The sequence below is a fragment of the Anopheles coustani genome, chromosome 3 (genome assembly GCF_943734705.1).
Source record: "Anopheles coustani chromosome 3, idAnoCousDA_361_x.2, whole genome shotgun sequence".
Classification (NCBI taxonomy): domain Eukaryota; kingdom Metazoa; phylum Arthropoda; class Insecta; order Diptera; family Culicidae; genus Anopheles; species Anopheles coustani.
In genome coordinates, this window is record NC_071288.1 from 94,881,201 (window position 1) to 94,907,753 (window position 26,553).

Genomic DNA, 26,553 nt, shown 5'->3' on the forward strand with positions numbered 1-26,553 from the left:
TATGAATGATAGGGATTAAGTTAAAGATAAGAGGAAAAGACTAAGGCTAAGTTGTATGATAATTTTACATACTTTTAAATTTTCAAAAATGTTCTCCTTCGGTGTATATCTTCCAGATAGTGCAAGTGCTTGCATCACATCAGAATCAGCACCCTATTACCACCTTCACGATCTATCGCGAATCGATCTACTACGACGATAACGAAGATGGGCGCATCATGCGCTGCAACAAGAACCTCTGCCAAAATGCGGTACCCGTGCGAAATAACACGAACGGAGTGAACGCGATACGGATGTACCACCCGGAGGCGCAGAGTGGGACAAACTCCTGCCAGAAGCGTCCAGATGGATCGACGGCAACGGGTTGCGCCCATCTCTGCATCCCTGTTTCGGCCCAAAGTCATGTGTGTCAGTGTGCGATGGGTTACCGGCGTGATCCACGGAACGCATCCCGTTGCAATGAACTGGATGATCTGCTAGTGTACTCAATCGGTGATCAGTTGAAGGGTATTGCACTCCCCGTGCATCCGGAAGATGCGATGCACTTGCAACCGCATTACACCGAAGCCTTCGGTCTGTTGCAACGGATCTCGTTGGCAACAAGTATCGATTTTCATGCCGAATATCAATACGTGTTCATCGCCGATGCAGACCGGGGCTCGATTACGCGCATCAAACGTGATGGAAGTGGACGGGAGGTGATCATTAGCAACTTTGAGCAGGTGGTCGATGGTGGTTCGCTCGATTGGCTGGGCGGAATCGCGGTCGACTGGCTGGCGGACAATATCTACTGGACGGATCAGAAGCGGAATCTCATCGAAGTGGCGCGCTTGAATGGAAGCCTGCGGTATGTGGTCGCTTCGGACGTAGAAAGCCCCCAGCTGCTGGCGATCGATCCGGTGCAGGGGTATCTGTTCTACGGCAGCAAGAATGGCACGATCGGACGCATGGGCTTGGACGGAACGGGGAACTTTATCCTAGTCAACCGTTCGTCGGGCATCAGTGACTTAGCGGTGGATACGGATAATCAGGTTGTTTACTGGTGTGAGATGCTTACCGACACGATCTGGAAGGTGGACTACGATGGTAACTTGAAGAAACTGTTGCTCAACAGTACGCTGCACAATCCCAAATCGATCGATCTGTACGGAGATGCCATTTTCTGGTCCGATGCACGGGGAAACATCAACGCGGCCCCGCTCGGTAACATGGCGAGCAATCGAACATTCGTTGTCGAATCGTTGGAGAAGGGTTCCGCACTTAATGATATCAAAATTTTGTCCAGCAGCATGCAGTCTGTGAAGAACAAAACGAACACATGTGGCGATGCAAATGGAGGCTGTCAGGAGTTGTGCCTGTTCAATGGCACGCTGCCAATCTGTGCCTGTTCCCATGGGAAAATCTCGTCCACCGATAGAAAGACGTGCGAGCCGTACGAAAGCTTCCTACTGTACTCGCGCCAATCAGCCCTCGAAAGTATCCACATGACGGACGCGACCAACATCAACGGCCCGGTAGCGGAGATCAAGAACTCGTCGTACCTAAAAAATACGATTGCGTTGAGCTACGACTACGATCGTCAGTTGATCTTTTACTCGGACATCGACCACAGCACGATCAATGCGGTACACTTCAACGGCACCGGTCACCGACGGATCGTCACAAAGCAGCTGACAGTGGAGGGACTCGCTTTTGATTTACTCACGCGTGTTCTCTTCTGGACGTCGAACAATGAGGCTGCGATTCGATCGCTCGATCTAACAAACGTATCACTCACCGATCCGGTAGCGAATGCGGCCCTCGTACAGGACGTCATAAAGCTGCGTCCGATGGACAAACCACGGGGGATCGCGGTCGAACCGTGCCTGGGAATGATCTACTGGACGAATTGGAATCAGCAAGCGGCATCGATCCAGCGTGCGTACCCTTCCGGGTACGGGTTGGAAAGTATCATCACCGGTGACATTCAGATGCCTAATGCGATCACGCTCGACTATCAGGCGAGGAAGTTGTACTGGGCCGATGCGTTGCTGGATAAGATCGAGCGGACGGACTACGATGGGAAGCACCGGGTAGTGTTGGCACACTCCACTCCAAAGCATCCGTTTGCGATGGCCGTGTATGGTGATCTGCTCTTCTGGACGGACCTCACGATCCACGCGGTGATTCGGGCGAACAAATACTCCGGCAGTGACGTAGTGCTGTTGCGTCGGGACATAGCTCAGCCGATGGGAATCGTTGCGGTGCAGAAGCTCGACAAAGAGTGCAACTCCGATCCGTGCAAGCGGCTGAATGGCTTTTGCGAAGATAAGTGCATGACGGATGCGCACGGGAAGATCTTGTGCCAGTGCACCCAAGGTGTATTGGCGTCCGATGGACAACACTGCATCTCGAAGGAGGTTAGCAATTGCAGCTCGTCCGAGTTTACCTGCACCAATGGGAACTGTATTCCGTTCCATCTGACCTGTGACTCCATCAAACACTGTCTCGATGGGTCGGACGAGCTTGCGACGTATTGCGCACATCGGCCGTGCCCCAGTGGGTACTTCCGGTGTAATAATGCACGCTGTATCCCGCACAGTCAGCAGTGTAATCACATTCAGAACTGTGGCGACGGGAGTGACGAGATTGGGTGTACTTGTAACAATTCCACTCACTTCCGCTGCACCAACGGCCAGTGCATCGTGAAGTCGATGAGGTGCGATTACGAACCCGACTGCAAGGACGTTTCGGACGAGCTCGGTTGCCCAACGGTGCGCAATTGTATGGTGGGCTTTTTGAAGTGCGCCAACACGACCGCATGCTATATGCCAACGTGGCGCTGCGATGGTGAGAACGACTGCTGGGACAACTCGGACGAGCAAGACTGCCCGACGGCCATACCGACCTGTCCGGAGGATAAGTTCCTGTGCGCTAACGGTCGCTGCATCCCGCAGTCGTGGCGCTGCGACGACGAGGACGACTGTAGTGATGCGCCACCGGCTATCGGTGGCGCTGGGCTCAGCTCGGACGAGGTGGCCTGTGTAAAACACTGCAAACCGAACCAGTTCAAGTGCACCAACACGTCGGAGTGCATCTCCAACAGCTGGCAGTGCGACGGGCATCCGGACTGTGCGGACGGGTCGGACGAGGGGGAGCACTGTGCGCGGCGCGATTGTCCCGAGTCGGAGTTCCAGTGTCCCACCACGAACCGGTGCATCCCGCAGGAGTGGGTGTGCGATGGAGAGGTGGATTGTGGCCGCACGCAGGACGACGAGATTGGCTGCGATGAGGCGACGCAGTTCAGCGGAGTATGTGATAATATGTCGCACACCTGTGCCAACGGGGAGTGCGTCAGTTTGCTGAGCATCTGCGATGGCGAAGCGGACTGCGTGGATGGTTCGGATGAACCGCTCTACTGCAAGGAAGCACACGAAGACGAAGACGACGACGACGAAGAGAGGCACGATCATGCTAGTGGGGTGAGCTGCGGCAAGGGGGAGGAACAATTCCGTTGCGGCAACGGTCGGTGCATAGCGCGCAATCTTACCTGCAACGTGAACGACGACTGTTTGGACGGTTCGGACGAGGACATTCGGTTGTGTCGCAACACGACACTGATCTGCGCCGGGCCGGACCTGTTCCGGTGCGAAAGTGGTGCCTGCATAACGAGCAACATGCTTTGCGATGGAGCGAACGATTGCGGCGACTGGAGTGACGAGAAATCGTGCCAGGTGAACGAGTGCGAAGCGATACCGTTCCTGTGCGCGCACAAGTGTGAGGATCGACCGGTCGGGTATGAGTGTGTCTGCCGGCCCGGTTTCCGAGTGTACGCCAACGACAAACATCTCTGCGTCGATGTGGATGAGTGTACCGAGCAACAACCACGTCCATGCAGTCAAACGTGTGTGAATACACACGGATCGTACCATTGCTCGTGCCAGGAAGGGTTCGTACTACGGGACAATGAAACGTGTCGAGCGGATGGCGACACGATTATACCGCCGAAACTGATCTTCTCCAATCGGTACTACTTGCGCGAGGTAGACCTTGGCGGTGGCATGACGATCTTAGCACACAACCTTACCAACGCCATTACGCTGGATTTCGACTGGCAGGAGCAATGCTACTACTGGTCGGATGTGACGCGAACCGTCATTACGGTGAAGCGAATGTGTGGCGTTGATAATGGCACCCAGCCACGGCCGATCGACGTGGTACACCGGACCAACTTGAAAAACCCCGAGGGCCTTGCCGTCGACTGGGTCGGCCGAAATTTGTACTGGTGTGACAAGGGACTCGATACGATCGAGGTTTCTCGGCTGGATGGTCGCTTCCGCCGTGTGCTGATCGATCAGGAATTGCAAAAACCGCGTGCGATCGCGCTCGATCCGTACCGGCGGATGATGTACTGGACGGATTGGGGCGATCGGCCGCACATTGGGCGCGCCGGGATGGATGGGAGTAACCAGACGATTCTGATCAAGGATCAACTCGGTTGGCCCAATGCGCTAACGATTAGCTTCGAGACGAACCAGCTGTTCTGGGGTGACGCACGGGAGGACTACATCGCCGTAAGCGACCTCGATGGGCAGAACGTGCGGATACTGCTGACGAAGACGCGCCAACCGTCGCTGAACCTGCATCACGTGTTCGCGATCGCCGTATGGGAGGATCGCATCTATTGGTCCGATCTGGACACCAAATCGATCGAGTACTGCCACAAGTTCCGTGGTGACGGTTGCGGTACGCTCATCAACACCATCCACCGGCCGATGGATATTCGGATCTTCCACCCCTACCGGCAGCGTCAACCGAAAGAGAATCCGTGCGAAAATTCGGGCTGCCAAACGCTGTGCGTCCTGTCGCCAGAAACACCCGAAGGCTATCGGTGCCTCTGTCCGGACAATTTTGTCCTCGCCGAGGATGGCAAGAGTTGTACGGCCAACTGCACGGCGGCACACTTCCAGTGCCGGGACACATTCAAGTGTATTCCGTTCTATTTTCGATGCGATCAGCAGGACGACTGTGGGGATGGTAGCGACGAGCCGCCGAATTGCCCCACGTTCAACTGCGAAGCGGGCCAGTTCCAGTGTGATAATAGGATATGTATAAACCCAAGCCAAATTTGCGACGGCGTCAATCAGTGTGGCGATCTGTCCGACGAGCGGGACTGCGATGCGTTCGAGTGTTTCAGCTCCTACTTCAAGTGTGGCCCTTCGGCGGCGAAAAACACCTCCGGGTACTGTATCGAGCGCGCCCGGCGATGTGACGAAGTTTCCGACTGCCCGAACGGCGAGGACGAACAGGACTGCGAACCGGCGACCTGCCTATTCACTCAGTTCCGGTGCGCCAACGGTGGCAAGTGTATCGATCGGACGTGGGTGTGCGACAACGTGCCCGACTGCAGCGATGGTTCGGACGAGCAAGTGTGCGGTCCGACGGCCACCTGTCCCGAGAACGAGTTCCGGTGCAGTGAAGGTCGCTGTATACCGCAATCGTGGCGCTGCGACGACGAAAAAGACTGCGCCAACGGTGAGGACGAGACGGACAACTGTCAGAAACCGGAGGCGATCACCTGCGAACCGTCCAGCTTCCGGTGCAACAACTCCAAGTGTATTCCGGGCCGGTGGCGGTGCGATTTCGAGAACGATTGCGGTGACAACTCGGACGAGCTGAACTGTGAGCTCCGCAACTGCTCGGAATCGGAGTTCCGGTGCCGCGATGGCCACTGCATTCGAGGAATTCGGCGGTGCGACAACGAGTTCAACTGTGCGGACCACAGTGACGAAGAGAACTGCAATGTTACCTGTGGGCCGGATCAGTTCAAGTGCAAAAGTCATCCAGCGTGCATCAGCAAGTGAGTAAAGACTGATTATGCATCCCCTATTACTATATATTACTTTTTTTAATAATCCTTTTTCATTGTTCTCTTCTCTCTCTCTCTCTCTCGTAGTAAATTTAAATGCGATGGTGATAACGATTGTATTGACGAGTCGGACGAGGAAGACTGTCAGTGTCAGGAGGGCGAGTACCGGTGCAAAAATGGCAAGTGCATCCTCAACAGTTGGGTATGCGATGGCATCGACGATTGTCTCGATAACTCCGATGAAATGGGCGAGTACTGCAAGAAGAATGGTTGCCACAAGCGTGCCTTCCGGTGCGCGAACGGAAACTGCATCCGGAAGAGTCTGATGTGTGACAACAAGGACGACTGCGGGGACAATAGCGATGAGAAGAGTGGCATCTGTCACAAGTGTCCCCCGAACTCGTTCCGCTGCACGAGCGACTCGAAGTGCATCGATCAAGCGCTCCGGTGCGATCGCACACCGCACTGTCTGGACGAATCGGACGAGATTGGATGCATCAAGACGGGGTGTGGGTTCGGGGCGTGTAGTCAGATCTGTGTGGAAAAGAAGACGTACTACAATTGCCGCTGTACCGACGGTTATGTTAAGAATGGTGTCGGACGGAACGGGACGTGTGTGGCAGTGGACGAACAGGGCATCCTTTTGGTAGCCTCCGAGTCGGACTTCCGCAGTTTCTACGTCGATACGCCGGTGATGGGATACCTGCAGACATCGTCGCTCAAGATTGATCGGTTCGATTTCGCCATCACGCGCCACAACATTATGCTGTTCTGGATCGACAGCTACGATACCAGTATTAATAAAATCCTCATGGACACCACGGTCAAGGATGGTGGCGATGGAGGAGGGGATAAGCAACCGGGAAAACGGCTCGCCCAGCATGACCCTCCAGCGCCATCGCCGGCACCCGCGCCACCATCGTACGATCGGATCAAGACACTGGACGGCAAGCACTCGTCGGTTGTGCTGAAGGACGATGACGTTGTACCGGCCGCCATCGCCTGCGATTGGCTGACGGAGCACCTGTACGTGATCAACAAAAAGCGCAGCAACATCTTCGTCATGAACTACAACGGAACCAATCGGACGACGCTCACGGCGACCGGTAAACATCCGATCGATCTCGTCGTCGATCCAGTCAACGGCGTAATGGTGTGGTCGATCATGGAGACGATCATCAGCTCGGGCATGGATGGGCACGGCAAGCGGAAGCTGGTGCACACGAACCTCGAATGGGCATCGGGGCTAGCGATCGATACCACCACCAAGCGCCTTTACTGGGCCGACTATCGGAAATCGACCATCGAAACGTGCCTTTTGCTGACCGGCACGGATCGGCACGTGATTGCGTCGCTGCACGACTACTCGAAGCCGAAGCAGCTGGATGTGTTCGAGGACAGTGTGTACGTGATCCTGTACAATCAGAACATCCTGAAGCTGAACAAATACGGTCGGGATAATGGGACGTACATGAACGAACAGGCGCATGGTGCCGGTGCTGGTGGATATCGATCTTCCGATGTTCACTTCATCCATCCACTGAAGCACGATCATAGTGGTAAGTGTTTTTAACAATCAATCCATGTTGTTAATACCATTTAATTTAATTTTACCTCACTTCAGTGCCGAACCCTTGTGTGATCAGTCCTTGCCACGAATCTACTATCTGTCTGCTGTCCACCGAAAATCGCCTGAAGCGCACCTGCCTCTGCACCGATGCTCGACCCAAAGCTGTTTTGGATGATCGAACGAAGGAGGTGCGGGAATGTCTGGAAGCGGCACCATCACCCGCACCAACTCGCTGTCCGTTGCACTGCAACAATGGCACCTGTGTACTCGGGCCGGATGGTCAGCCGCGATGCGAATGCTCATCGAACTACGATGGCAAGTACTGCGATCACTACATCTGCTCGGGATACTGCAAGAACAAGGGTTTCTGCGTGATCGTGAACAATGAACCGAAATGCAGCTGCCATCCACAGTGGACCGGCAAGCGGTGCGACATCTCTACCGACAAGTGCGATGGGTACTGCCACAACGGAGGCAACTGTACGATCGTACAGCGGGACGATCGTCGATGCACCTGCCCGACCGAATACAGAGGCGAACGGTGCGAACATTGTGCGAATATGCGCTGTGAAAACGGAGGCGTGTGTCGGCCGACCTCGGCCGGTCGGAACCAGTGTCAGTGTGCGGAGGGCTTCGAGGGACATAACTGTGAGGTGAACCGTTGCAGCGGGTACTGTGAGAACGGTGGTACGTGTATGATCGAGCAGGGCGCGCTTAAGTGTAGCTGCCCTGCTGGGCCGGAGGTGCCTTACGCGATCACTGGTGATCGGTGTCAGTTCCGAGGTTGTGCGGATCTTTGCCGCAACGGTGGCGATTGTGTGCCGGGCGAGCGACCATACTGTAAATGCCGGGAGGGGTACGATGGTCAGTACTGTGAGCACGATTTGTCGCCCGGTGAACCGTCATCCACGCATTCACCGTCCAGTTCGTGCAATTCGTTCAGCTGTAACAACGGAGGCCACTGTCTGGAGATCCGCGGGTCACCGATCTGCAACTGCACGATGCAGTATGCCGGCGAGCACTGCGAAAACTACGTCATGTATCGCAATCCGTGCAACAACTTCTGCTACAACAATGGTATCTGCCGGCTCGACCTGTTCTCCTCGTCCAATGGCACCTACATCCCGTCGTGCGTTTGCATCGGCGAGTGGATGGGCGAACGGTGCGACCGGCCACCGAACTGTATAGTCGAGTGCGGTACCTGCGTCGAGGGTAGCTCGATCAACGAGTGCACATGTGAGGACGATCGCATAAGCATCTGTTTGCGCGAGGTGTCGCTCAGCGAGCTAGAGGGCACCGATCCGAACGCCAGCAGCTACACTTTGTCGGTGCTGGTAATCATACTGTTTGTGATACTCATCATAGCGGCCGGATTCGGTGGAACTCTTTACGGGCTCAAGTACGTACAGCAAGCACCGATTTGGCAATGGAAACTCGTTTTTTTTTACAAAATCGCATCCCTTTTTATTACAGGAAACGGCGTACTGGGCAACCATTCCTACACGCACGTTTGACGGATAACGTGGAGATCACTAACCCAATGTATCTGGGGGATGCCGACGAGGGTCCAGCGTTTGTACATGACGATGATAAGGTAAGGCTGTTGGTCGCAACGGGGAGAAAGGAAATGATCTTATTCAAATGTCCGTTTGTAGGTTCACTTCGGCAACCCGGTGTACGAGCAGATGTACGCTGGCAGCGTTAACGTGCACAGCGATTCGTCGACGCTCGCCGGCAACAGTGCCCATCCGCTGCTGAACGTCACCTCGACGGCTCCGGAGGAGAAGAAAGGCCTCTTGCAGCAGGACGACACGATCACGGCCGATCTATTATGATGCAAGGCGAAATAGTAGCAGCTGCTGAAGCAACGGTTTTAAGGGCGGCGTACGATCGTGATCGTGCCCGCTAGAACCGTTGCTGGCTTCCTTTTCCCCCGTTGAGGCGTGCAGAAGGAAGAAGGCAGTTTGTTTACTCACCTATCCAGTGCTGTTTTTAGCTAAGCTTTTGTGTTTTTGTTGTTGTTAGTCGTGCTCTCACAAACCAGAAGGAGGGTACTAATTATTCAGTATGATTTCATGTTATACTTCACACGCGCCCAGCAGCAGCAGCAGCTAAACAATTGGAGCCATGAGGTAGCTAGTTAGAAGAAAATGAAAAAAAAAGTTTAAACAAATGGCAAACGGCCACAATGGCACATCACTATCGTCACAATGGGGGAAGGAAAACCATACGCGTACCCACCCACTCAAATCGCATCGCATGAGCTTTAAGTCAAAGGGTTTTATATTTTATGTTCCGAGATAAGTCCTAACGTGCTAAGTCAACTATTTTAACGCGATATCCATTTGCCCCCTCCCTATTCCTAAACACAGCAGAGGGGAGGCAGCTAATTCGAGGACGAGCGAAACGCCAATCCAGACACTAACAATAATAGTAATAGTAATTAACTTAACGTAATGGAAAAGTTGATAATGATAATGATAATAATATTAGTAATACTCTATACTACAACCGAGTGCTGTAGTGAAGCAGCGCTCTCCAACAGCAACCAATAATAATACAACGATAAACGATACGAATACGCCATTATATTGCGGAGGGCAACGCCAGTTTGCCGAGTTTGTATAGTCATTTTTGTAATCGTGAAGAAGAGGCAACCGAGAAGTAAAACAAACCTGCGCTAACGTCTCGCTTAGGCAATATAATAAGAAACAGGGCAGCGATATATTATGGACACTATGAATTACACAAAGCGTTGGTGAACAGGAAACGAAAACGTAGGTATTTCTATGATGGCTGTTTGTGTGGTAATGTGCTTTTTTTCTTATTCTTTTATTCGTACACAGATACCGATAGGAAAAACGGAAAAGGAACAACAGTTTTAAGTATAGCAATTGTAGTAGGCTGATGATAAACAAAAAAAGGTGTAACCGAAAGTCTAGTACACTCTAGTTCACTGTAAGCGAAACGGTCACAGCAAGCCGTTGAAAAGGAACAAATTGTTGTTAGCATGAATTTAGGTTGTTGAACGTGTTCGATAATTGAAACGAAACAAACGAATGGTATAAACGGAAACGGTTTAGTGGGATTTCCCGGAGGGTAGGCGAATGCCCCGCTCTCCCGCCAGCTCTCGAATGCAAAGCAAACATATACTCCTCCTACACCAAACCCCTAGCAAGTACTATGGTTGATATGAGTTCTTTCCTTTCCATGTTTCCCCGCTTGAATTTTCGAGCTAGAATTAAATGTACATTTCGTAGGAAAACCCGAAACAAATCAGCAAAGATTTCAACCTCGCGGATCCAAGGGATATATGGGTGGTTGTCCGCTTGCTGCAGAAAATAGATAGAAGACATCGACGGTGAACCGTTGTTGCGCTGCCATCAGGAGGTGAAATGTGTCGCAAGTGATGGAAAATGTTAAGAAAAATATAAAGACTGTAATTTTTAAAACCCCTGTTGTAACAAAAGGAGTTTTATTTGGAAGAAAAACGTATCGTGTGGATTTTTGTAACGCCTCGTTTATTATCTTTTGTACACAGGTTAAATGTACCGGTCACGAACAGGCACGTGATTAGCTTCCTTTTGTTTTGGTATCGAGTGTGTCAAGAAACGAGTGGCATCGGTCCACGTACATTTATCATCGTCGGCGATGGTTCCTGTTGCTGTTTGGCACGATGTTTCCAGTGACGCACGTAGAGCAGCTCCACCGTCCACATGAGCAGCGTCACGATGGTGAACGCGTTGATGAGGAAGATACTCTTCGTGTAGCTGCCCGTCCAATCGCGCAGCAAACCGACGCACGGTCCGATCGTCATCAGCACGATTCCGTTCGTGGTCATCTGAATGCTGGATGCGGATGGCAGTCGCTTCAACGGAATATAGCTCGGTATGACCAGGCTCATATAAACCGACCGAACGCCCTTCGCTATGCCGAGCCCGAACGCTACGATCACCATTTCGTCGTAGGTCCGTGCGAACAGAATGCTGAAGCGTGTCACAATCAGCATCGCCAGCGCGATCATGTACATCACCCGGGGGCTCAACTTCAGGAAGTCGCCGACGAACGGGCTAACGAAACGGAACACCAGATCGGCCAACGCCAGCGTTGACATGATCGAAGCGATCTGCTCGGTCCCGTACCCGAGATCGCCCAGTATGAACGGCGTCAGCAGGGAGAAGTTAATCTCCGCAAACACCGCGATCGACATGCCGAGCATTATGTTGACATAGATTTTGTCCTTGAGCAGTGTCAGATCGAAGAAGTGGACCACTTTGCTAAGGAATCCATTCCCGCCGGGTGGCAAAGGTGGAGTCCCATTGGAAGACAACTTTGTTGAAGCATTATTTGGTGTCGGTTTTTCCCCAGCACTATTTTCCAGTGTCCTCATGATCGACGGTAAGTGGGAAGATTCATCGGTTAGGCCTTGATTTTCACTGAGCGCCGGGAGCTTTCCTGTTGCACTGCCGAGTGATCCGCGCCGTATCGGACCGGCGAACCTTTCATCGAAGATCTTCATCGAGCTTCCAAGATTCACCGTCTCCGAGGAGGAGGATTCGAACCAGCGTTTCTGTAGTGGCGAGAAGCGCACGTTCGAGTGGCTCGTAAGTGGTCTATGGGAGAGTCTTCGGTGATGTGGCAACTGCTGCTGCTGCTGATGTTGAGTGGAACCGTCTGCATGGCGATCATCCCATATTTCCAACGAACTACCAAGGTGTACACTTTCGATGGAGTCCGACTGAAACCAACGACGAGGGCTCGAGGTAGTTTCCGCCTTCAAAGAGCGTGTATCCAACGGTCGATGTTGTATCGGAGCTAGGACTGTAAGTTAAATGAACTGAGAATGATTCCTTGTGCTACTGCATTAGGATGACATCGAAAATTTACCTTCACTTTTCGTCCGATGGATTAACGAAGGTTCCGTGGGTTGTGTGAATGGCTCCCTTTGGCGCATCTGTGAAGTCAACTCGAAGCCGTAGATGCTTTGCGTGTCCACATCGTGATCGATGTAGCTTTGTTTATCGAGAAACTCATCCTCTTCACCGTCTGCCCGTTCGTTGCAGGCATTTTCATCATCTTCGGGAATCACCTTCACCTCCACTACCGTAGATGGTGCGAGCATACATGATGCCGCATTCGATTCCCTGATTGTGGGCAGCATATGCCATTTCACGGGCTGCAAAAGCAACGCCCCGGCCACGATGTGTGTAGCCAGCGCACCAATGATCAGCAGGCAGTTCCGGGGACCGTAAAGTCCGAGCAAGAGCGATACCAACTGTGGCAGCAGTATAGGCCCGAGCCCGGTGATGGTCATCGCGATGCCGGCGGCTTTATTTCGACGCACCACAAAATACGTGTTGAGCGCAAGGGAAAACGATGAGTTACAAAATCCCATACCGAGTGCTGAAAAGAAACCCAATGCAGATCTAAACTCCGGATCCAGATGCCTCTTGGTGGTCCTTACTTACATGAAATAATACTGTAGGTAATGATAAAGTGAGCGAAATATGCCGCAGAAGAGGTCAGCATGAGCCCGACGGAGAACAGGACGCCGCCAGCGACGGCCAGCTTCCGGAAGCCGTACCGGCGCAGCAGTGGACCGTTGAACAGCCCTAGCGCCATGCCAACGGCCGACGCTAGGTTTATGATAACCGACGCCTTCGTTGCAGAAATGTTGATCTCACGGAAAGTGTCCCTGAAGATCAGTCCAAAGCTCTGCAGCACGGGCACGATCATTATCTAGTGATAGAAAGATAAAAATTATGCCATTGTCGTGGTCGAAATGCTAATCACTATCCCGTTGTAGTTTTAGCTGTAGTATGCAAATTTTACATTCACTTCACATTGTTGATGTCTGTTTTTTAAATATTTTATTTCAAAGTTAGTTAACAAAGTAGGCAAGCCAAACAGATTGAAAAATGTAATCTGTAACTTCAGAAAGTTTTCGATCACATTGTCTTCTAGTAATCATTTGGGAAAAGTATGTCATGGAAACCATGGCAAAGAAACTTTTCGATCAACCCAAGCGCCTGTTAGGGCGTTAGGATAATTTCGTGCGCGTGTCCGTGCCGGTGAATCCGTGGATTTGATTTATCTCATTCCCGGCTCACGGCTGCAGATGACGCGCTTCCAGTGAAGTCTTGTTGGGGCCGGAAAGACAAAAGAAAATCCTCTGCAAATCCCGTCGAGATAGATAAGCAAAAATATGCCGTATGTGTGTTTCAGCGCGTCGCGTTCGCATTGTCATTCAAATGTTTCTCCACACGCTGTGTGCTGTGTGCAGATAATGTATCCATTTCCGGTATTCTTTAATTCAAAAATTAAATGGTACTACTTACATTGGCCAACCCGTAGGCAAGCACAACCATCCATCCCCAGCCTCCGTCCGGTGGTTTGGTTCGAGCGATTTGAAAGGGAATCGTTGCGGGAATCTTTTGTCCGTCCGCCATAGTTGCATGCCTCGGTTGGAGTGTTGGAGGATTCTCGAATTTACCGGCGACCAGGAAGCGTTGGAACGGGCGAAAGCGGATCACGATGCATCTGCGGTACCACTCGATCACAGCCGTATATTTACATCGAACACTTTTACACCTGATTTTGTTTTGTTGTTTACGATTATCTGGCGTAGATTACACCGTGCATAGTATGGCTACTAAAAATTGACTTCGTCCGCACTTTGGCCCCAATTGCATTATCAAACACACGAGCAGCACTCACAGCATTGTGATTGGTTAATATTTGGTTGCGGTGGTTGTCGCGCTAATCAGCCCCGGTGTCGGTCCGGTGGAAAGTGTCGTCGAATGACCCCCTTTTTTTATTCGAAGCTCTTTTAGGAATAACTTAAATGAATGATGCCTCCAATTCAGCACTATTTCATCACGTTTTTACATAATGTACACGGCGGGGGCCTGTCGAACACCTGGCTATCCCACTATTGCACCACTGTGCCACCGGAAGGACGGGAACCGACTGCCGGACTGCGGCAATCCCGTACGACACAAGCACAACGGACCACTAAGACCATCGCGTCGGTCAGCTGATTTACGATGCGACACGGTGTGCCCGTGCTCGCGCTATCGCTTATCTGTAATGATAAAACAAATACAATTCCATCGTTGTAATTGCATTATACAAAGTCACCAACTGAGTAAAGGGGAAGGCACACCAAAAAAAAAAAACAATATGTACAAACTCGGCACGTGTTCGCGGTGTGGCGCCTGAGTATTCCCGCCATTTTGAGCAAACAATTTTGCGCGATCAAAGGTAATGGCACAAGGGATTTTTAATCAATTATTTTATTTTGTTGAACGTTGAACTTTTTTTGAAGAACGTGAGGCGTTTTCAAAGCGATTCGTGAAATAACCAGTACACTCACGTGCTTTGCACATTGTTTGAAAGCATGGCAGGCTGCGAAAGTGTATCAACAAAGCGATACGGTTGATAGGGAAACAAATCAATCTAAGTAGCCCAAGTGTATTAGTAGGGATAGATAAGAAATCTGCTACTTTCGCTTTCGTCAGCAAAAAGAAGAGTAAACCATTTACAGTTGCTACTCTGATTTATCGTTTACTTATGTTGTGCAGCACACTACGTTGTTGTGTTTTTCTTCTCTTGTTTTGTTTTTTCGATACGCACAAGCCAGCCCATTCGGTCACCCTGTGCTGTGTTGATATGCTGGTGTGAGATGAATCAAACCAAAGGAGATCTTTTCCCGACCGACGATTCACAGAATCCTTTCTCAGACGAACTATCACGTTCGAAGCAATAGAACCAATTCACATACCGCACTGTTGTTAACGCGAACGCAACGCCGACGGAATTAAATCTTCCAACACCACTGACAGCGCGTGCAATATGGACCAAAACAAAATCAACACTCATCCCGGGTATGCTTCAACATTGCAACATATCGAAACAGCCTTACGATGGCGAAGTGTGGAGGGACGTATCTGCGGATGCGCGCCGCCTGGATTGTTCACTGAAACGAAAAGATGATTTCTTCCTGCCAAGAATGCACAGTTCACAATGTAGCTGAGGCTGTTGATTCATAAATTGCTTTTGGATAAAAATAAACAACGCCGCACTTGGCTCATACGGCCACTAGAAAATTATTTTTACTTATTTCCTCTCCACAGCAACAGTGTAGCGATTTGAATGTGCATTTTCATTCGATTTCCAGGTGCGAAAATTTACTTAAACCATGAAAAAATGTGCAATTTACAAAAAATTGTAATGTGGAAACAATCAATTCAATTAGGTTTAAGATTGAAAGAGAAATAAAAAATTGAAAAGCAGTTTCTGTAAAATTCAGACTCACTACCTGCTAAGGTTATGATACATACTGTTTTTCTGTTTATTTTCGGTTTCGCCCAAGCCTCGATTGGTCACCCTGTACTGCGTAGGAAAATATGTGCCCGATTCAAAATTCTAGTCGAACTCCTGGACCTACAAAATCAGAAACAAAAAGCACGAATAATAAACTAACCAATTAACATCGCATGGTTTTACTCAAACAGTTCATTCGTTTTTTTATTGTTTTCAGCTGTACGACGTTATCAAAACATAATGCACCAGAAAAACATGGCTAGGTTCGTCTTGTCCATGCTGCCTTGAACTGTAAACAGTTAGTCATGTGAACAAACCGTAATAAGCTTTCGAGGGTGATAACGGTGAAGAATTAACCACGCCGACGGATGATTCTATTCCTCCTGTATTTCGAAAATATGAACAAATGCGTCATCACCACTGCAAATCATGTGCGATTCATTCACGTCGATTGAATTTATCGCGCTGTAGTTTTCTATCACCGGGCCATAGGAACGAACCAGCTGATCGAAGTAATCTCCCACAAGCGAATATTCTGATCGCAGCAACCATTGGAAAACTTCACCACCCTCTGTGCCACTAAACATCCTTTTTGGGTCATCCCGCCGAAATGCGATGGCGTTCACGCTGCTCTCGTGGGGTTTCAGGTGGGTTGAGAATATATCAGGCTTCCGAAGATCCCACCCCATGATGGAGCCATCCTCGAGTCCAGCAAACACCTGTTAAAATTCTTTGTGTATACCAAGCACCATGGGGTCTTCTGAATAGTATATCTACTTACAATTTGGTTCTGTACTGGCTGGTAGCTAATGCAGGTTGTATCTGTAAGACCATCTTCGTCCTCAGTCTTGGATAAGGTGGACAGGGTGAGTACGGGTTCGTCCGAATCTGTCCTTATATCGTAGCAATCAATGTTTCCGCAGCGACTGCTTACAAGGACCGTATCGGGATTGACAAAAGAAATGCAACACAAACTGCACGTATTCTTGTCCTTTATGGTACGCAGCACTTCTCCCACCGTCACGGACACAATTTTGAGGCACCCGTCCTCTCCGATTGTTGCTATGTCTCGATCGTACACGGAAACCCCGGTGCAAGCTGCCTTGAAACCGTCAAACTGATGAAGATTAGGAATGGCAAATTTCTCCTCAATCATATCCGTTGCAATCGACAAAATGTTGAGTGCACCTGAAATGAAATAGGCGTCGATTGGGATGCTTGAATGGATCTATCAATTGGAAACAAACTTGAACCTTACCTTCAGACGTAACGCACGCTATTGTTTTTTCATCAATGAATTCAAACTGAACAATGTCTCCGGGCAAGTGTTTTACAGCCAACGGCTCTGGGAATGCTGCCTGATCATTTTCCCCATAGGCATTGTGGAATTGGCTCCATAAAGTTACACTATTCTGAGTGGAATCCCAGCTGCTGGTAAGAAACGTATTCGGAGCATCAAGTTGTTCTGGGACCCATCGAATACACGACACTTTATGAGGCAAGCCTGCCGAAACGATTTCAATTCCGGAATCCATTTTTAAAAGTTTCTTGTTGCTGATTGTTGAAAACTACGAAAAATGTGTATGCCGATGCAGTTGTTGTTTGTAAAATGCCGGGCAATTACCTGTCAATGCACGAGGAAACATCAAGGATAGCAATTGGCGAGGTTGCGCCAATACACAACTCATTTGATTAGCAAAACAAGTAACTTCAGTAATCAGATTTGAGTATGATTGCAAAACATTTAATGCAACAAAAGTACCTTACGATCCTTTTACCCCTAGGAAAATGTTCACGGAACAATACAAAATGCAATAATATATTGAACGCATTTTATACAACCTTCATTTGCAAAACAACATTATCTTGGCAACCCGCTTGGAAATTTGACAATCGTTCTTCAAGACAGCGTTTCACAACAAGCTCGTAGTAAACATATTTTCCGGCAAAATTTCCTTTAATTAACTGTACAAAACATCATCAAGCTGGGTATTTCAAAACGAACGAGTATGCCGATCGCATCGGAAGTAGATTTGGCGGAAGTTTTCTTCGTGAGTATCCGTTTATACGAGATGTGGTGCTGGACTAAGCGTCCTCTGCTTACCTGTGATTTTCGTTTTCAACAATCTCGTTGCAGAATGAGGAGGATCTTCCATACGAGGAGGAAATCCTTCGCAATGCCTACTCGGTTAAGCACTGGATGCGTTATGTGGAACACAAACGTAACGCGCCCCGGTTGATCATCAATACCGTGTTCGAGCGGGCACTGAAGGAACTGCCGGGATCGTACAAGCTGTGGTACAACTATCTGAAAACACTGCGCAAGCAGGTGAAGGGTAAATGCATCACCGACCCGGAGTACGAGGAGGCCAACAATGCGTTCGAACGAGCACTCGTGTTCATGCACAAAATGCCCCGTATTTGGATGGACTATTGTGCGTTCATGACGTCCCAGTGCAAGATAACACGCACCCGGCAGGTGTTTGACCGAGCCCTGAGGGCGCTTCCGATCACACAGCATCACCGCATATGGCCGCTGTACCTGGAGTTTCTAAAACGCTTCGACATCCCGGAGACGGCGGTGCGCGTGTGGCGTCGCTACTTAAAGCTTTGCCCCGAGGACGCCGAGGAGTACGTCGAGTTTCTGCAATCGATAGGCCACCTGGACGAGGCCGCACAACAGCTAGCGAGCATTGTGGACAACGAAAACTTTGTCTCCAAGCACGGCAAATCGAACCACCAGCTGTGGAACGAGCTGTGCGAGCTGATTTCGAAAAATCCCGATAAAGTGCGTTCGCTGAATGTGGATGGGATTATACGTGGCGGGTTGCGACGGTACACCGACCAGCTGGGGCACCTGTGGAACTCACTGGCCGGATATTACGTGCGCAGTGGGCTGTTCGATCGGGCACGCGATATCTACGAGGAGGCCATCCAAACGGTTACCACGGTAAGGGATTTCAGTCAGGTGTTTGATGCGTACGCCCAGTTCGAGGAACTGTCGCTCAGCAAAGTGATGGAGGCGCTCGAGCGAAACACAAACCCCACCGAAGACGATGAGATCGACGTGGAGCTGAGGATGGCCCGGTTCGAGTGTCTCATGGAACGACGGTTGCTGCTGCTGAACAGTGTGCTGCTTCGACAGAACCCGCACAACGTGGCCGAGTGGCACAAACGGGTCGAGCTTTACGAGGGAAAACCGCACGAAATCATCAACACGTACACGGAGGCGGTGCACACGGTGCAGCCGAAACTGGCCGTGGGCAAACTGTACACCCTTTGGGTGGCTTTTGCAAAGTTCTACGAAACCAACAAGCAACTCACCGACGCACGCATCGTGTTTGAAAAGGCAGTCCAGGTGGACTACCTGAAGGTGGATGAACTGGCCAGCGTTTGGTGCGAGTGGGCCGAGATGGAGATCCGGCAGGAGCAGTACGAGCAAGCGTTGAAGATCATGCAGCGTGCGACGGCGATGCCGAAACGAAAGGTCGCTTACCACGACGACACGGAGACGGTGCAGATGCGCGTGTACAAGTCGCTCAAGCTGTGGTCCATGTACGCCGATCTGGAGGAGAGTTTCGGCACGTTCAAGACCTGCAAGCAGGTGTACGATCGTATCATCGATTTGAAGATCTGCACCCCGCAGATCATTATCAACTACGGCATGTTCCTGGAAGAGCACAACTACTTCGAGGAGGCGTTCAAAGCGTACGAGAAGGGAATCGCCCTGTTCAAATGGCCCAACGTGTACGACATCTGGAACACATACCTCACCAAGTTCCTGCACCGATACGGTGGGCAAAAGCTGGAGCGGGCGCGCGATCTGTTCGAACAGTGCCTGGACGGATGCCCACCGGAGCTGACGAAAAATCTCTACCTACTGTACGCGAAGCTGGAGGAGCAGCACGGACTGGCGCGGCATGCAATGGCCGTTTACGAGCGCGCCACGACGGCGGTGAAGGAGGAGGAAATGTACGCCATGTTTAATTTGTACATCAAAAAGGCCGCCGAAATCTACGGCATCCCACGGACGCGCCAGATCTACGAGAAAGCGATCGAGGTCCTGCCGGAAGCGGACTCGCGCAAAATGTGCGTCCTGTTTGCCGAAATGGAAACGAAGCTCGGTGAAATCGACCGTGCGCGGGCGATCTACGCCCACTGCAGCCAGATGTGCGATCCGCGCGTGACGGCCGAATTCTGGCAGACGTGGAAAGAGTTTGAAATCCGCCACGGCAACGAGGACACGATGCGGGAGATGCTTCGCATCAAGCGCTCCATTCAGGCGACGTACAACACGCAGATCAACATGATGTCGGCGGCACTGATCAATGCGGCCGTAACGGCCGGTGAACCACCGAAGGATGCGATGCGCGCGCTGGAGGTGAAAGCCGCGGAAACGACCGCCCGGGCCATTGCGGCTGTCGGTGCGAGCGGTGGTAACATTATGTTCGTGCGTGGTGAAACGCAGGGTGGCACGGCGAAGGATGATCGTGTCGTTAATCCGGACGAGATCGACATCGACGATGACGACGAGGAGGAGGATGAGGAGGAAGAGGAGGATGGCGAAAATGCTCAACCAGGAGAGGGGGCGGGTGACGATGAAGACATCAGCAAAAAGGTCCCAATCGAACGGCAGAGCATTCCCGCGAAGGTGTTTGGAAGTTTGCGTCGAGAAACGGAGGAAGAATCGAATGGCATGAATGAGTAGAGCGGGAATAAAACGGGAGCTACGATATAAAGTACATGAAATCATTTTAAAAATGTTTTTCCTTTTTTTTCTTTTATAATAATAACATTTTATGCACATGCACATTTGTTTAAAGCGACATAATTATAAATATAAAACTGCACATCGTATGTTCGAGAGGGCAGGAGGGCACATATCAAATGAGTTTACAAAATCAGCCGACAGAAAGTGTCGACCACACTGTACACACCGACGATCGGTGTGGTTCGTTTGTCCTGGCTGAACAGATCGACAATCTCGCTGTAGATTTCCTTCAGCTGCCGTCTGTACTTCGGATAGCGGTCGCAAAGGTTTTGCAGCTCGATCCGCTCGTTCGTCGATCCGGCCGTTGCATCGTCGTCCTCCTCTTGGAATCCACACTCGAGCGGATCGATCAGGCCGACGAGCCCGCGGAGTGGCGAACTGGGTAGGTCCACCACGATGAGCGTCACCTTTTCCTTGCGGTGAAACTTGGACAGCACGGGTGACAGCTTGTGCTCGACCTGGTGCTCAAAGCGGCGCTTTTTATTCGGGTTAACCTTTTCGTTGGTGAGAAACACCAGATCGATCGGTGGCGTGCCGTTTCCGGACTGGGACACGTTGGCCGCTCCGGTGGTGGAGCTCAGCTTCACCGAGGATGAAGAGGCCGACGTTGTGAACGAGGTCGAGAACGAAGAAACGGACGAGGCGGACCCGAGGGTGACATTTTGAAGCGCTTGCGAAATAACCTCATCCGGGGCCGCGTCCGGCCTACGGAAGGTGCGCATCACGTAGGCAATCAGGTCGGGCCGTGTGACGTGCCGTTCCTGGAAGCGATCGTTATCCCACGATCGTACACGCAACTCGCCTCCATCGCCCAGCAGTACGACCACGTTTGCACCGGCTTCCTTCCCGAGGTCATCGACGGTGGCGGCACTCGTTTCGACCACCGCCGTCTTGATACCGTTCGACCAAAGTGGGCGCAGGATGTGGGCGACCTCTTTCAGCTGCGGCCGAGAGCCGGTGACACAGATCATTACCTGCACCGGTTCGTAACCGGCCGTCGGAGCGATCGCGTTCACAAGCTTATCCAGCAGGAAGGAAAACCCTGCCCCACTCAGCTCCACCTTGGGCACCTGCAGGCCATTGTTTATACCGGATTTCCTGATGCAGGGGAGAGACAAAAACACATGAGTTAATCGGTTCAATCGAATCAATAGCTTAACTTACTGGAATTCAAGCAGTTTTCCATCGTAACGACCTCCGACGGCGATCGTCGTGAGCGGGTTCTTTCGCTTCGGTTTCAACTCTCCCAGCAGCTGCCAAACGATTCCGCCCGTCTTCGCACGCTCGTAGTTTACCGGCAATCCCGGACACACGTTCAGCGGACATTGGACACCCATGTTTTGGGCCAGCGTAACCACCGTTTCCAGCTCCCGAACGGCGACCTTCGCCAGGCTGGCAGCTTCTCCCTTGCCACGTATGATCGTCTTAAGTATGCTTCCAGCCAGTTGCCCCACCGACGACAGCTCCAGCTGCAGCGCGTCACACAAGTAACCAACGTTGACTTTGGTCGATCCCCCACCACCGCCGTTGGATGCACCTCCCCCACCGAGTTGCGCGTTGATCAACGAACAGAGCTGAAACTTGGAGATCTTTTCGTCCAAAAACTCGGCCACAATCTCGAACAGCTCGCGGTACTTGTCCACCGGGACGTTGCAGTGGATGAGCACTGCCCGCAGCAGGCCGATGTGGTTGAGTCGGAAAAATACGTTACGATTCTGGTGCAGATTGAGCTCCTTCATGACGTCCATGGCGATGGTGAGCAATTCCGCGTCCGTGATGAGATACCCTAAAAATAGTTCAAATATGAAATCAATGACTCTTGAATGGCGGTACTCGTGTTCCGTGCTACCTACCTCTACTCGGGGTGACAATATCGAACGCACACTCGTAAACCTGCTTCGGGTGGAAGTTGAAAACCTTCTTCTCCCGGTACACACGTCCCACCGAGTACCGGCGAATGTTTCGGATGCCGTTCAGCGCAACATGGCGCAAAAACGGTAGCCGCAAATCGTCCGGTAGTGTCACGACACTGCCCGAGTGTGTCATCAGCTTCACGGTATTGGAACGGGGTGCGTGGTGCTTCGTGTACGGTGTCAACAGTGGTGTTACGACCTCGATCGCACCATGCTTCCGGAAGAGCGCAATCACCTTTTCCTTCACGTAATCAAACCGCGGCAGGATCGGTACCATCGGAACCATATCGAAGTGATAGCTCAGCTCACAGATGGGATCGCTTTCCTGGGCGAAGCATCGCGCGATCAGATGCTTGTAATGGCGTGACTGCGGGTTGGATAGAATGTGCCGCACGACGTCCTGAATTTCTTCCGCCTCGAGGCGCGTACGTGGAACCAGCTCGGAGGAGAGCAGCTCTTCCGCCGTCGGACGTTTGTGAGGATCGTGGTTCAGCAACCAACGGATCACCTGCACCAACCTGGAGTAGCGCCCGTCGACCAGCAGCGACTCGGGCAGCCGAACCGGATCGCACCGAAGATCCATCAACGTTTTTACCCGCTCCATGCCGGTGCTCAGCGGAGGCGAACTCATCTCGAACAGAATTATACCGAGCGAGTAGAGATCGACTTTCTGGTTGTAGGTGGAGCGGGATGCGTTCCCCGTTAGTTCCGGTGCGACGTACAGGGCCGTCCCTACCTTTCCCGTTAGCGAGCATCCCATGTCGGACGATTTTCCAACCGCCTTCTGATTTCCGATTGCCAGTTGGACGAGTTGTCCTGAGGGTCCTGAGAGAAAAAAAAAACACACACAAACACACCCAAAGATTAGAATTTTTTCAGAAATCTCTTTCTCTTCTTTCAGTTTTTCTCTTCTTCCCCCCCGTTTATATACGCACCATTCGGTTGACTCTGGTTCTGTAACGCCAAGATGCTGGTTGTCGCGAGCCCGAAATCACCGATCTTTACCTGATCGCGTGAATCGAGGAAGATGTTGACCGGCTTCAAGTCCCGATGGATCATACCCTGCTGATGGATGTGACTGAGCCCCTCCACAATCTCCCGAAATAGGCGCCACACGCGATCGACGTCCTGGTACAGGTCGGCATCGATCGCCGTCCGAAGTGTACTCTTCTCACAGAACTCCATCTGAATGTACATGTAGAGCACCTCGGGCGGTGCGCTCGCCGGTGTAGGTTTTCCATTTGCACCGCCGTTTTCCGCAGCCGATGTTCCATCGTTGAAGTTACTGTACGAAGCCACCTCACCGTTCGATCCGACGAACTCTATCCCACCGGAACTTTCCTCCTCATTGCTGGCGTTTTTTCTTCCACCACCTCCACTTTCATCCTCCTCCTCGTCCTCTTCATCTAGATCGTTTGAGTCATCATCATCATCATCTTCGTCATCTTCGTCATCATCGTCGCTGCTGGAATCATTGGGCATGAAGTTTTCAAATATCCAATCGGTATTCCCCCCATTGTCGCCAAGACCTTTCTTTATCAACGGTGCTCGTGCCTTCTGGCCACGGTTCGCCGGACGTCGTCGTTTCCCCTGGATACTCGCCCCACCGCCCACCGACCAATCGCAACTGCTCAATGTGGCCATATCGCCCCCTCCTCCTCCTCCGTCCACCGTGTCGACGTGTACTATTTCCGCTGCACTGATCGCTTCCACCCAGCTGTTGTAGTAGCGGACAACGTTCTCGTGGTTCAACCGCGATAGTAGTTCCACTTCGCGAGTCATCTTTTTGTAGAATTGTTTGCTGCGGGCCGGCAGCCGGATACGCTTGATGGCGTACTCACGGTTATCGAGCATATTGCGCACCTTTAGCACATCGCCGTACGCACCCTTGCCGAGGTAGGACAGGATTTCGAACTCCATCTGGATGCGCGACTTGCCGGCGGCCGTGAGCGAGTTGTTCATTATCAGTGGCATATACGGACTCGGCGGTTGTTGTTGCGCTCCGTTTTGATGTGTTCGTTCTAAAGCATGAGTTTTCTGCGCGCCTACAGTCGTCATTTGCCCCACGGCACCTGGGTGTTCGGTGTGCAGCAGAATTGTCCGTAGGAACGGATGATCGAGTAGGTCGGTGGCTGAAATGGTACGCTCGGATTTACATTTTTCTATGAAATCCTTCATCTCCGAGTGTGGCGCAAGCAGCGCTTCGATGAGACTCCCCAGCGCTGGCAGATCGGGGCTGCGTACCGTTTGATGCAGCTGTTGACCGTCGCCCAGCTCCTGAATGTATGGTATGAGGCGGAAGTCGGCGACCCGCACCATTCCGGCATTATCCATAAACATGGTCGAGTCGGAGAGGTTGTCGTGTGAGACACCATTGTTGTGGAGGTAGATTAGCGCTTCCAGTGCACCCTTGGCCACCATACTCGCTCCCTCCACACTCCACCCGAGCGAACCGGAAATACTGAACAAACTCGTGCCCAGGATGAACTCTTGCGCCACGAAAACTGTCAGCGCTTCCTTGCCTATCCGGCACAGCACTCCTTCGTAGGTGATCAGATGTTTGTGTCGCAGTGGCGTTAGGCTTTCCACTAACCGCTCGATGTCGGTCACAACCGTGTCCACTGTTCGGCCCCGGATCAACTTGATCTCCAACGATTCGACGTCGTAGTGGAGGGTCCATTCAGTCAGATAAATAAGCTCACCACTTTGCTGATCGATCCCGGAGTACGTGATGCAACCACGCTGGGAATGACCCAAGCAGGCCCCTCTAAGGACCTTCCTTCCGTCACGGAAGTAAAGCAACTCGCTACGTCGATGTTCGAGACAGAAGACTCCATCACTGTTTTCGGTGGAGGAGCTGGAGTGCAGCCGGTGCAGCGGACTCGAGTCGTTCAGACTCTGGCGCGATTCACGCCTCGTCCGTGCTAGCTCCTTCTTTCGTCGCTGTAACTCATCCTGTATGGCCTGTCGTTTAAGGTTCTCCTCCGCTTGCAGCGTGTTCTGGCGGAAAAGCGCTTGCTGCTGCTGGTTGGCCAGCATTTCATCGTAGAAGCTACCCTTCGGTGGTACGTTGTGCTGGTGCAGGAAGGTTTGTACCGTGTTGGCCAGCTCGTAAATCATCACTTCTCCCTTCAGCTCATCCGCCTGCCTCTGAAGCTGGTCGGTGAGCTCCCGCACCAGACTATCCGAAAGTCCAACGGCATTTTTCAATTCCACCTTCGGTGGGCTACAACAACAGATCGGGTAAGTAAGATACAATCGAGGTAGGCGATTGGTAACAAAGTAGCCCGTTTCTACTCACTACTTGGGATATTTAGGATTGCAGATTATGTGCAAGTTTGCCTTCACGTATGCTTTCTTGGCGGAACCTTTCTGTGGGGTGAGGTGCAGCTGCAATTCGAGCGGTTTCCATTTTCCCTCTTTAGGACGGAGATCTTCTACTTCATCGTGAAAAATAGACTGCCGGAAGAAAAAGGCAAGAAAAACCACGGACGCTTGATTAGCCACTCCATATGGAAACAACAAACCGGTGCTCCTCATTCACGGATCAACCTTCCTCCTTTACCTTTATCACTTCTAGTTCGTTTTCCTGCCGCTCGCGAAAGGTTTCCCTCTGCGCCATAGCGGACCCCGGCCGACAATCAATAAACTACGCCACACTGATCATGTTGCCAACGGGAGCAACTAACCACCACGCAGTAGAAGATGCGTTTTGCCGCTGCTAGCAAAATTTCTAAGATAGAAAAGGGGTCTTTGAATGCGCAGCGCCTTTTAGGTTGTCTCGCGTGTGGAATAACAACAAACACTGCCGACACGAACGGTATGTTTATTACATCAGCTCGACGGGCGCGATACGAGAAACTGACAGATGTGCTTCAATACTACGCACGAACGACAATGTACAAATGCGTTTTATATTATATTTTCGCTACCAATATAAAATGAAATACTTTACAGCTCATGCCGGACTGATATAGAGTTAAGAAAAAATGTATGCAAGCGGGTGACGCCAATTTGTGTAGAGATTATTTGCTAGGAGCGAACACTGCCCAAACACCGGTTCGCATCTTTTGGCTCCAGCATTGAACGTTAATTCGCCATAACTCAATCTAATATTTATATTATT

The 26,553-nt window shown here is 51.3% G+C and overlaps 5 protein-coding genes across 5 annotated transcripts in view; 2 read left to right on the forward strand and 3 right to left on the reverse strand.

Annotated features, from left to right (window-relative positions):
• The window catches only part of LOC131260887 (prolow-density lipoprotein receptor-related protein 1), a 68,818-nt gene extending 57,942 nt beyond the window's left edge, over positions 1 to 10,876 (forward strand). Inside the window, exons 9-13 of the mRNA XM_058262732.1 lie at positions 117 to 5,839; positions 5,936 to 7,407; positions 7,473 to 8,817; positions 8,892 to 9,012; positions 9,074 to 10,876. Coding sequence (XP_058118715.1) covers positions 117 to 5,839; positions 5,936 to 7,407; positions 7,473 to 8,817; positions 8,892 to 9,012; positions 9,074 to 9,253 — 8,841 coding nt within the window. The 3' untranslated portion in view covers positions 9,254 to 10,876. The remainder of the gene's footprint in view (positions 1 to 116; positions 5,840 to 5,935; positions 7,408 to 7,472; positions 8,818 to 8,891; positions 9,013 to 9,073) is intronic.
• Positions 10,877 to 10,937: 61 nt separating this feature from the next.
• LOC131269814 (uncharacterized) lies at positions 10,938 to 13,867 on the reverse strand. Its single transcript, XM_058272348.1, has 4 exons — positions 13,757 to 13,867; positions 12,887 to 13,157; positions 12,306 to 12,821; positions 10,938 to 12,239 (listed from the first exon to the last, which is right to left on the reverse strand). Exons 1-4 carry the CDS (start codon positions 13,865 to 13,867, stop codon positions 11,023 to 11,025), a joined length of 2,115 nt encoding a protein of 704 aa, XP_058128331.1. The 3' UTR covers positions 10,938 to 11,022.
• Positions 13,868 to 15,728: 1,861 nt separating this feature from the next.
• On the reverse strand, positions 15,729 to 17,337 carry LOC131272555 (nucleoporin Nup43). Its single transcript, XM_058274319.1, has 3 exons — positions 17,002 to 17,337; positions 16,525 to 16,931; positions 15,729 to 16,462 (listed from the first exon to the last, which is right to left on the reverse strand). The coding sequence occupies exons 1-3, from the start codon at positions 17,276 to 17,278 to the stop codon at positions 16,118 to 16,120; spliced, it is 1,029 nt and encodes a 342-aa protein (XP_058130302.1). The 5' UTR covers positions 17,279 to 17,337; the 3' UTR covers positions 15,729 to 16,117.
• Positions 17,338 to 17,660: 323 nt separating this feature from the next.
• On the forward strand, positions 17,661 to 20,493 carry LOC131261536 (pre-mRNA-splicing factor syf1 homolog). Its single transcript, XM_058263597.1, has 2 exons — positions 17,661 to 17,794; positions 17,881 to 20,493. Exons 1-2 carry the CDS (start codon positions 17,753 to 17,755, stop codon positions 20,449 to 20,451), a joined length of 2,613 nt encoding a protein of 870 aa, XP_058119580.1. The 5' UTR covers positions 17,661 to 17,752; the 3' UTR covers positions 20,452 to 20,493.
• LOC131261535 (eIF-2-alpha kinase GCN2) lies at positions 20,485 to 26,198 on the reverse strand. Its single transcript, XM_058263596.1, has 6 exons — positions 25,993 to 26,198; positions 25,729 to 25,886; positions 23,363 to 25,653; positions 22,368 to 23,252; positions 21,679 to 22,300; positions 20,485 to 21,612 (listed from the first exon to the last, which is right to left on the reverse strand). Exons 1-6 carry the CDS (start codon positions 26,047 to 26,049, stop codon positions 20,637 to 20,639), a joined length of 4,989 nt encoding a protein of 1,662 aa, XP_058119579.1. The 5' UTR covers positions 26,050 to 26,198; the 3' UTR covers positions 20,485 to 20,636.
• Between the last annotated feature and the right edge of the window lie 355 nt (positions 26,199 to 26,553).